General features: G+C 44.3%; 1 protein-coding gene across 1 annotated transcript in view; it reads left to right on the forward strand.

Moving 5' to 3' along the window:
• Positions 1 to 2,102, forward strand: part of si:ch211-57n23.4 (immunoglobulin superfamily DCC subclass member 3) — a 58,520-nt gene extending 56,418 nt beyond the window's left edge. The window contains exon 14 of the mRNA XM_038724295.1: positions 1,878 to 2,102. Within this exon, the coding sequence (XP_038580223.1) occupies positions 1,878 to 2,102 (225 nt within the window). The remainder of the gene's footprint in view (positions 1 to 1,877) is intronic.
• Positions 2,103 to 12,015: the final 9,913 nt, after the last annotated feature.

A 12,015-nucleotide genomic window follows, 5' to 3' on the forward strand; every position in this document is an offset into this window, starting at 1 on the left:
TTTAATAAAACACTCTGTGCGCTGCAGTCTGCTCATTATGAGGTGCCACTAGAGATATTATTCAGAATCACCATGCTGTGACGGCCTGCACCTTTTAGTTTTTTTCTCATGTTGGATTAACATTTGTTTTGAGGAGCAGAGCAATCTTTATTTGATGGGTGTTTTTTCTTGCTCTGAGACTTAATCTGAACCGGTTTTGAACTGTACTGCTTGCTGAATTGAAATTAACAGAACCCTGAGGGGAAATTTGAGTTGTGTTTATTGATTTGTGGTACGCTTTTGTTAATATACATTGCCTTTGTTGAATTTTATAACTGAGTTGTGGTTTTCATTATTGTTCATTGTTTTCACTTAACGTGAGGTTCCATAACATCGTATATGTACCCTTTGTGTCACTTTATAGGTAAAATATATTATTCTGTGTAAAATCATAACAATCTTACGTGTCAGGAGAGAAACCTGACTGGCACCCCAAAAGAAACCCGTAAGTCAAACAATGCATATACATTTTTCTTCTCACATATACATGAAACCAAACTCATTCACATACTATACTGAACTGAAACGCTCTCACAAACACACACACACAAATGAAAACCTTACACATATACAAGTGAAATTCTGTGGTTGGTCCCAGCCGATGATCCCAGCTTGCATTTCAGGTAAGTTAACATTAAAGCTATACACCAAAACTTTAAATAATGATCGATACGTTATTGACATTATAGATAAAACCATTAAGGCATTTTAAATCTTAAGTATATAATGTAATTGTGGTTTGCAACACCACAATTGTCTAAACCTGAAATATAAGCCAGTGTTACCGTGAATCAGCTTTAAACTAAGTTCTAACATAACAAATTATTTGAAGCAAATCAATTAAACCTGGATTCAGATTTTCACATAACTTTAGTTATGAGTCATTAATTTGGATGTCGCTTGATTATAACATTTCTTTTAAGAAGTCAATGGTAAGATAATGTTAAGTTAAATATGGTAACATGAGCTATTTTGCTTGCATAATGGTAGCCATAGTTATTTCCACTTTTTGGCTTATTAAGGCATTATATCGAATAAGAGATTAGAAACTCTGCAGTTTGATCCTCAGAAGTCAGTGCATAACAGCTTACAATAAAGCTTGTAATTTCCCACAGTGCTGTCTTGAATTTGAGTATGTTTATAGACTGTACAGTTATGTTAATACTATCGACAGACCTGTGTGAGATTATTATCTTGAATATAACTGTTGACAGTGATCGGTCCTTGTAGAGGTCATGGCCACAATGTATAAACTGTAATTAAATTTAGTCAAACATTTAAAATAGAAACTATCACAAATATATTTTGAGGTGTTGCTACTTTGCTCCGTTTTCTCCTACAATTGTGACATAATGGTATTCACAACATTAAAAACAGAGCCCCCTTAAATAGTTAGCTTTATATTTTTACCTGAAGCATTTAATACACTTACTGTTATTTTCCTCCCATTGTATTACTGGTGACAGCTATGTACGGTCGGTGCCCACAAAGACCTTGGGCCTGGTGCCCACAAAGACCAGCCAAACCAACAGGCACTATACAGAACCTGTTGGTTTGGCTGGGGTGATACGGATGTGAAAAGGCCATGTCTACTTCTTTTGCCACTCCCTGCTAGGAAGAGCAGCACTGGATCTCCTCATCATCCACTGTGGTTTTAAATATTGCCCACATTTGTGTTTTATGTCCATTTAAAAAATTGTTATTTTGTCTTTACTGACTGAAAGTTCATTTTACATTCTGATTGTCTATTGAAAGAACCAGCTCATCATGCAACACAGATAAAAAAAAAAAAAATCAAATATTAAAGCTCAACTCTGTTATGGGTGGTGTGGGGACAGAGAAGACCCAAATGCAGCGCTCAGAGCGAAGGAGGTTTGAGGGAAAAGGGGGTTGAGGGACTGGAGTGGAAGGAGAGGTGGATGCCGGGGAAACCGACGGGACTGGGAGCAGGGAGCCGGGGAACACTGGAGCCGAGGAAGCGGGGAGGCAAAGAAGGACGCCGGGAGGGAAGTCTGAGGAGGAGGGGACCGGAGGAAGAGCCCAGCCGACTGGACGGAGGATGAGGGTGAGTGAACCTGGGAGGAAAGCAGACAAAGACGGGGTTAGTGACAGAAGCGACAAAGCACAGGGAAATTGAGAGAAATCAAAAACATGAGAGCCGCAGAGGTGGCACCGGGTATGGAGCAACGACGATCAGTAAAGAGTGGTGTGGAGGACCGGGGCTGAAATACAGGCAGGGATGAGGTTGACTACTGGCAGGTGTGGCAGGCTGACGAGGTGCAGGTCATTGGCTGGGCTCAGGAGCAGAGGGAGAGCCAAGGAAAAAGCAGAATAACTGAAGAAAAGGAGAAAAAAACCAGGACACTCACCGTCAACCGCACTGCCACCACAACAGGGCCCCCCCCTCAACGGACGCCTCGCGACAGCCCTCCCCGTTGGCTAGGCAGGGCTTGGCAGAAGTCAGTCAAGGGGGGGGAAATTGCACAGGGGTCCGGCTGGTGGGGGTCCAAGGTCCAAAACTAAACACAGGGACTTCAGAGAGGGTTTCAAGACTGGGAAGGGTCAGGCGAACGGGCAGGGCTGAACTGAGGACATAGGGCCAGACTGGGTGCCAGAGGGCAGAGCTGGGAGTTCGGGCGGAGCAGAGGGACCAGGGGGTTCGGGCGGACGTCCTAGAGGGACCAGGGGAGCCAGGGAGTTCAGGGGGGCGGCCCGAGGACGGAGCAGAGGAGCCAGGGAGGTCCGGCGGGCGGAGCAGGGGAGCCAGGGAGGTCCGGCGGGCGGCCGGAGGCTAGTGGCGCTAGCAGGCTTGGACTGGGGATCAGGCTGGGGGCTTGCAGGCCAGGGATCGGGAGAGACAGGCAGGAGGCTAGCGGGCCAGGGATCAGGGACAGGCTGGAGGCTAGCGGCGCTTGCAGGCCGAGGAACAGGCTGGGGGCTAGCGGCGCTAGCAGGTTGGGGATCAGGGTCAGACTGGGGGCTACCCGGCTGGGGATCAGGGACAGGCTGGAGGCTAGCGGCGCTTGCAGGCCGAGGAACAGGCTGGGGGCCAGCAGCGGTAGCGGGCTGGGGATCAGGGCCAGACTGGGGGCCAGTCGACTGGGGAACAGGAGGGACTGACTGGAGGCTGGTGGCGCCAGCAGGCAGAGGGACAGGCAGGGGGCCAGCAGGCTGCATGCTAAGCACAGCATGAGGAGCACTGATTCAGATTCACTTTATTAGCCATTTGCAGTATAAAACCACATTGGAAAAGAATATGCAAGAAGCTCAAAGTGCAATGTCACCACAAAACACAAAAGACATAACATAAAACAGACAAGCAATTGCCACAGAAAACTCAGTAATAAAACACTATTCAAAGATTGGAGGAATTCAGAACAGATTGCAGGGATTCCTTGAGACGAACCACACCCACCTCCGGTCCAGTCCAACGATCGCTGAGCGCAGGCCGAGGTAACGGCCCAGGGGGCTCCTTGGCGAGGGGAAGGGCTAGGGCATGGAGGAAGCTAGCATCCCAGGGTGGGACAAAATCCCTCAAGCGAGGCTCAGCCCGCAGCAGCTGTTGAGCCCTGGCGCGGAAATCTTCCTTCAGGCCGTCATTTATGGCTCCCTTCCACAGCTCTTTCAGCTTGAAGAAGTCCCGGAGCCAGGAAGAGAGGGGTGAGGGTGAGCGTGCTGGGTCCATGTGTGGCTTGATCCTTCTGTTATGGGTGGTGTGGTGTGGGGACAGAGAGGACCCAACTGCTGGGAGGGAAGTCCGAGGAGGAGGGGACCGGAGGAAGAGCCCAGCCGACTGGACGGAGGACAAGGGTGAGTGAACCTGGGAGGTTCTCAGGCAAGTAGCCCACACAGAGCAAAACAAAATCAGCTGATCGAATGCACTTCTATTGGCTAATGTTTTTACCCCTTTTGCTTTACTACACAGTTTACAGTAAACCAAACAATACACATGTAATATCCACAAGACCTATTCAAAGGTCGCAATAAATGACACCATCTATAGAGCTTCAAAACTGTTTTTTTTATGTAACTTCTTAATGAATGTTACATTTGTCTCTTAAAGAAATGTCCAAATAATATCAGGATTACATTTTTTATTTTACAACATTTATGCAAACTGTTCATCTATGAATACCATCTTAATTTCATTACAGCAGCAGCTCTCTCATATTTTTGTTAAAATTGTAGATCACAATTTTATTTCCCAATTAAAGGAAACTGACAAATAAAGAATGTACTTCCATACATTTTATATCACAAAAATGATTCCCAATACACAAGAAACAGTTCAACACATTAAAATACATTGCTTTTCCTGTTGAACTGAAATGCCTTCCATTTCAACTGAAATCCTCTCATACAACATACTGAAATGCTTTTATACAACATGCATGCCTACGTGCAAAAATTATTTATGAGCAGTGTGCCAGTAACTTTTAAGACAACAACTTACCTAACAACCCTCTTCACTCCGCCCTTAATCGTTTAAAACACTCACCGCGCTCTGTGACAGAGACAGAGATGTCGGCTGCAGCCGAAGCAGTAAGACAGAAGAAAACAGGGAGAAGATAAAGAAGGTTTGAATTTGTCTCGCTAGCCATTTAACAGAATGCTTTTAGTTGTTCAACATGACATTTAAAAAAGTTTGACGTGCTACAGCAAATCATTGAATGTTGAACAATATGATTATTGACAAGTTAGGACTTGGACCAATGTAGAGCCTTTTCAAGGATTTAATGAATAAAAACAACCCACAAAAATGAAACAGCTGTACCTGGATTTAATATTTGACTGGTATTGTATTACTGGTACTGTTCTCATGCCCCATGTTATTGAGTATGTCAGTCATGTTATAACTACAGCATGTTAGTAAATACAATATGTCAGTAATGTTGAGGTAATTACAAGGGGAGGATTGGGGGGGTCTGACCCCCCTAATTAAGGCTTGGACCCCCCCAAAAAAAGCCGCAAAAACAACAGTTCAGGGGGGTCTTTCTTACCTGTCATAGTAAAATATTACAATATGTTTCCCATATTCATGCCTTATATTGAAGAATCTTGAAATACAATTTCAGACACCCCTAAAATGGACCATACAATTTCCTAACGTTGACATTAGCTGAACGTCGCCTGCCCACATCACTCGCAGCTGCAGCTGCAGCTGCTCCAGTCCAGCCCACCACACGCTGGTGGAGACGCTGTAAGTTAATGTCAGTAGCTAGCTATCTAGCTAATTTAATACATTTAACTTTCCTACCTTCAGAGTTTCGTAATTAGCATTTCCTTTACTTAAAATGATGGTCTGCTGTTGTGCGTCTGACTTTCTGGCAGTTTTGCTGTAGAATAGTGTCCTCCTACAAAAGTTGTCGTGTGGTATGGGACACCCATGAACTGGTGTAATGAATTTGATTTATCATCATCTAGAGACTGCACACATTAGTTAAATATGTAAGGATATTGTAAGCTTTGTAAAAATTTTAGTTTAGTTAGCCTGCGCTGTACTGGGTTTCCTTTTTGACCTGGAAAAGCTGCCAAACAAGCTGCACTATTAAAAACGAAACACAGTGACAACACAAGATTTGCCTGCACTGTTAAAAATGGATGTGTAAAGAAAGGACCTAATAAAAATAGTTTCGAACCAGCAAAATCAGCCTTAAAATAAAAACAACACACAAATGATGGCTGGGAATGAGGAACTGCTGGGAGCTTAAGCAGCAACCCCGGACCTGGGACCACCAGCATGGCTGAAAGTGTTATTGGATCAGCAGGCCCAACAATTTCAACAGCTCTAAACACAAGTAGTGACAAGAGTAACAAACAGAACAATACCCACAGTGCAAAGAAATTAAACTCAGCATGCTGGTGTATTCAGTCCTCCATTAACACTCCAAGAGAATCCAGACCAAGCTGGTGTTGAAATGGATACACCGTTTGCTGCAGAATTAGAGGTGATTCAACAGAGGTCACACAATGCAGGCCCCTTTACTGCCTCAAACACAAGACCTGGAGTGCGCCGCAGAGATGAGCTAGTACATCAACGCCCCACCCCAGCACGCATGGTTTCACAGGTGCACACGGCAGCAGTGGAAATCAACAGGACATGCTGCACCAAACACCTCATGAAGCTTCCAAAGTCAAGCTAGTGATGTATGATGGCAAAGCGAACTGGGACTCATTTCTTTTGCCTTTTCGAGTGCCAGACATGCAAAAATGAGTGGACTGGTGCAGAGCGAGTTGACAAGCTTCATGAGTGCCTTCAAGGACTTGCTATTCGCTATGTCTGCTCCTTGCCAGAACACATCCATGAAGACTATACACTCCTTAAAGTTACTCCTTAAACTTAAACAGTTTGGAATAAAAGATCCCCATACCACTGTCCACTGAAAGTTGGCAGAGCACAGTCAGGTTATATATCTAAAGAGGTTTACAACATGCCCCCAATAGAAGCTAAGAAACCTCTCAGTATCGGCGCCTAAATGGCTTAACATTAAGGGATGCTTATCTGCTGCCAAAAATAGATGAGTGTCTTGAGTTACTGGGAGAATCCACTTTCTTCTCTACCCTGGATCTCCAGTGCTGATGCTGGCAGATTGCTGTGGACCCTAAAGACCGTGGCAAAACGGCATTCATTACCTGCTACGGCCTTTATGAATACACCAGGATGCCATTTGGCCTCTGCAACTCACCTGATAAATTTCAGAAAGCTATGGAACTGATCCTCCGAGGGTTCCAGTGGAAGATGCTTCTCATCTACTTGGATGATATAATCATCCTTGGCAGAGGGGTTGAGGAGAACCTGAAGTGCCTAGCTGGTATCTTTGAACGCTTGCACAGCTACAGACTGAAGTTGTTACCAAAAAAGTGTCAACTGTTGAGAGACAATGTCCTCTTCCTGAGGTGAACAACAGCAACTTCCTTCCTGCAACTCAAAGCGAGACTGACTGCTGCCCCAATTCTTGCTTATCCAGCATGCACAGGTGGTTACATCCTGGACACCGATGCCTCCAGCCATAGACCTGGCGAAGTACTGTCACAGCTCCAGTGGGGGAGGAGTTCCTCCTCCGCACAAACCACTCCAGTCTAACTTGGCTCTTTCCCTTCAAACATTCAGAAAGCCAATTAGCACACTGGCTTGAAGAGTTGAGCCAGTACGACTTTGAGATCGAACACCGTGCTGGCCGACGGCATGAAAATGCTGACGCACTGTCGAGGCGCAACACATAGGACTCAATAGACTGTGACTGTTATCAAGCAGGCAAGGAGGTGACGGAGCTCCCATGTCAAGGATGCTCACACTGTCAGAGACTGCACAACCAGTGGGCCAGATCTGAAGAGGATGTCGATGATGTGGTGCCTCTGGTCATCAGGCAGATTACAGTGCTGGAGGCTGAGAACAGCGCAGAAAAACAGCAGAATGTGGAAGCCAATTACCACACCTCCCACAGTAAACTGGCTGCAACCACTAAGCTCCCAGCAATTAGTATCAGCCTAAAAGGATGACCCAGTACTTTCCATCTTGTATGGCTGGAAGGAAGCAGGAAACCTCCCCACCAGGAAACAAGCAGCAATGGAAAACCTAGCATTGAGAAAATACTGGCTCTGCTGGCCACAAATAGAACTTCTTCAGGGAGTACAACATTACCGCTGACAGGTGTAGCTCCTCCTTGGTCCCGGCCTCACTACAAAATGAAGTCATCCAGGCATGTCATGACCCTCCACAGTCCTGGCACTTAGGGGAGGCAAAGAAAAAAGCCCTCAGTGCAAAGCCCAGAAATCAAGCAGTCCAAGAGCCAAGCTGCAAACATACCAGGCTGGAGCATCAATGGACCATTTGCATCTTGATGTATTAGGCCCATTTCCCATCTCATCTTCTGGAAACAAGTATGTCCTGGTAATCATGGATCAGTTCACTAGGTGGGTGGAGGCATTCCCCATTCCAGGCCAAGGAGCAGAAACAACAGCTAAGAAGCTGGTCAAAGACTTCATGTCACGGTTTGGAGCCCCACTAGAGCTGCATACGGAACAAGGCTGTAATTTTGAAATTGCGCTGTTCAAAAGCATTTGCCAGCTCTTTCAGATCTCCAAGGCCAGGACCTCAAGATGTCCACGAGATTGCTCGACAGCATCTCCATGCAGCTCAACAGTACTGTATGAGGTCCTGACTCAATGTGAAAATAAAGTCATGATCCATTGAAGCCCTACACAAGTGATGTGATTCCTGCATGGATCAGGCGATGGAGGCACACAGTCCTTTCACAATGCCAGGACCCAGCCACACCTGAGCAACGTTTTAACAGAGAGCCAGTGCAGAGAAGCTAATACAGCATAAATATAAATCTTTTTTCCCGGTTCTTGTCAGTACACATGCCACAGCATTCTGGATCAGTTATTCAGCCTGATAATAAGGAATTGCAGTAATCCAGCCTAGAAGTAACAAATGCAAGGACTAGTGCTTTTGCATCATTTTGAGACAGGATGTTCCTGATTTTTGCAATATTACATAGGTGAAAAAAGGCGGTCCTTGAAACTTGCTTAATGTGAGAGTTAAAGTACATGTCCCGATCAAATAAATCCGAGGTTCCTCACAGTGGTGCTGGAGGCCAGGGCGATGCCGTCTAAAGTAACTATATCTATAGATAATGCGTCACGGAAATGCTTGGGCCCCAATAGACGCCATCAGTCAGTGATGTCACCATATCAGTAAGGTCAGCTCGGAAAAACGGCGTGTACAAGCCACAGATGACCAGATCACAGCATGTTTTCTGGTTGCCTGGCAACCATCACTCTCACCTTTATACATCCTTGAATCCTCAATCCTCGCACTGATGTTCTTCTTCTTCCCCTCCTCCTTGTTTTTTTGGCAGGTGCCTGTCACTAAATGTTGCAGCTAATGTTCTACATATTGCCACCTGCTTTACCTGAGGTGATTGTAGGAAACATTTCTTAGAAATGTCAAAAATACAGAAACGGAAGAACAGTGGGAGAGAATGGTAAAATATGGGAGAATCCCGGGAAAAACTGTTCATTTCTAACTGACTTGTGGGGAATCCCAGCGATTTCACCTCTGTGGGGTCATTATCAAGGAGATGCATACCGCCTGGTTTGTTAGTGCTTATGGCACCATTTATTACTAAGACTTTAATGTCTAGATGTTGGTGATGTGTGTAGCAGAAGTAATCTTTTGATGAGCAGTTGTTCAGAGGCAAATTGATAATGTGGTCATCTATCAGGAAAAAAGAAAAAGAGAAACAAATACAGGATATGGTCACAAAGCTGAAATGTTTAGAAGAAGAACATATGAAAAATAACAATGAGAATACTTTAAAACATCTACCTTCCACAAAACGAGCCCTAAACGAATTATATGAGAACCAAATAGAGAAAAAAGCCAAATTTATTAAACAAAATTATTATGAGAATGGCCCTAAAGCCAGAAAGTTACTTACATGGAGAGCACGCAAACAACAGGCAAATAGATATATACATAGAGTAAAAAATCCACGGACCAATACGACATAGTTTGAAGGATATACAACAATCTTTTGTGACTTACTACTTGAACCTATACTCCCAACCCCCGGCAGCAGATTTAACAATGGTAGACCATTGTAGTGAACAACGGTGTGGATTTGTGCATTTTATATTGAATAAATTTGGAGCTACTCTAAATTCCTTCCTCCTCCCCAAAGAAGAGGGGGGGGGGGTCAAAGTTGCTTTCTCTAAGTGCTAGCCCGACCGCCACCCTTTTTGATTCCGAAGCTGATAACGCGGGGCCTGACTGTTAAACTGACAAAGGGACAGGAACCAGCCATTGGCATTTCCCTGAACAGCCTATTAAAACTGCCCCCCCCCCCCCACACACACATGTTTCCATGGCAACTGACTTTGCTCTGTTTATTATCCCATCAAAGGGATACTCCTTGTCTCACCTAAGTGTGAGGACAGGACAGCCGAACTTTCAATGTAAAAAGGACTGCAGTCTCCAAAGACTCAAAGCATTTAATTAAGTTTAATTAAATCTTTAGTTACCTGATTACGTTTGCCTCTATTTGAGTAGTTATGTTAACTGTTGTTGCTATCCGTTGTTGATATTAGTGCTGAAAAGAAAGTTACTTGTGCAGTGTTTTTATTTTCAGTAAGACACTCCTTCATCTAATGTAATCCAAGCTTTCCTCATGTAACCTGAGCTCCCCCAAGTGGACGAAATAAGTATTACATGCCCTCGTCGGAAATGCCGTTAAATGTATAAATATCCTGACAAATAATGTGACAATTGTTTCCTGTTACCAAATGCCTAGAACAGTACAACCGTTCAACCATTGAGGTTTGATTGTGGAAAATATTTGATTATAATACGTGCAAATAGATTTCTTTTCTTTAAACATTAAGTTTAGAAAGACAGTCCCTTGGGAAACCTGAGATGCCCCCTGGGGAACCAAGCCCCAGGCAACAAAAGAGCGACACGCGACCTCGCTTCGCTCTCTTCTCTTCGCTGTTGGCTCTCTTCCGCTCTGCTTGGCTCTCTTCCGCTCTGCTTGGCTCTCTTCCGCTCTGCTTGGCTCTCTGGACGCTTCGGCATGCGTCGGCGTGCCGCGCCAGGCAACGCCCTCAGTTGGCCAGCGAAACAGGCCCTTTTGTTTCGTTGAAGCTACACACGTGAAGTGCCGAGACATCAATCTGCCCTTCAGTTTGTTTTTATTTTCTTTATTTCTTTCGTTTGTTAAAGTTATCAGTCCGTTAAGTTACACTGGACTAATTCAGGAACAACCAAGTTCCATTTTAAGCCTTTTTCGTCGAGCCAACTTCACCGAGGTCAGACCAAGCCACCTCCAGGCTCATTGGTCAGCAAATGTTTATGTTCCCTGTATCCAACCAGCTTCTTATCACATTAGTTAGAGAATAAATTCACTGTAATATAATCAAGAGCTGTGTGTGTTGCCTATTTCTACATCCCTGCCGAGAGAATTGACCCTTTAGATATGAGACTGACTGATTGATTTAAGATAATTGAGCGATTATTAACTAACTGATCACTAGTAATAAGTGTATAATTATTAAAACTACCTAGAGGTCCGGAGACTCTATGATTATAACAACTCCGGTGGTGCCCTTAACAAGGAACATTGATTTTATGAATCGTAAAAATTCATAATTGGGTATCAATTCTCATAATTTTATTAAAATGCATAACTATAAATTTTAGGTCTGCTACACCATTTTCTGGCTTCCCTTGATTTACCTTCAATAGGACTACAACAAAATAAGATGCTTATACAACAGATAACAGACGAAGAAATTAACAAAACAATATCAAACCTGAAGGGGAATAAAATGCCAGGCCCAGACGGTTTCCCATCTGAATGGTATAAGTGTTTTAGACCTACTGTTATACCATTACTAACATCTTGCTTTAACCATGTTCTGGGGGGCGGGGAACCACCACCATCTTGGAAACATGCCCTTATCTCTGTTATACCTAAGGCTGGGAAAGATGCAACCGAGTGTAGCTCTTACAGACCCATATCTGTATTAAATACAGACTATAAGATATTTGCAACAATACTGGCCAAAAGACTGGAAAATATAATCCCTGAATTGATTGATACTGACCAGACTGGATTTGTCAAGAATAGACAAACTCATGATAATGTTCGTCGGGCGCTTCATCTTTTTAACCATATGAAGTCTGTGAAATCTGTAGCTCTCTGCCTTGATGCAGAAAAGGCGTTTGACACCGTTAGGTGGCAGTTTTTATATGCGGTATTATTGAAATGGATGAAGGAAAAAAGAAACCAAAGAGCACAGGGCACTCACCGTCATCCGGGCTGCCACCGCAACACGTTTTGGGTTTAATAGTCGGTTTATCAGTTGTCTTAGCTCGTTATACATCTCACCTATGGCAGGGATAAAAGTGAATGGGGATCTGTCAGACTTGCTGCCTCTTAAACGCGGGTGTCGACAGGGATGCCTGCTGAG

The sequence above is a fragment of the Micropterus salmoides genome, unplaced genomic scaffold, assembly GCF_014851395.1.
Source record: "Micropterus salmoides isolate LMB-PRFRI ecotype aquatic unplaced genomic scaffold, ASM1485139v1 Ms_hic_scaffold_17, whole genome shotgun sequence".
Taxonomy (NCBI): Eukaryota; Metazoa; Chordata; class Actinopteri; order Centrarchiformes; family Centrarchidae; genus Micropterus; species Micropterus salmoides.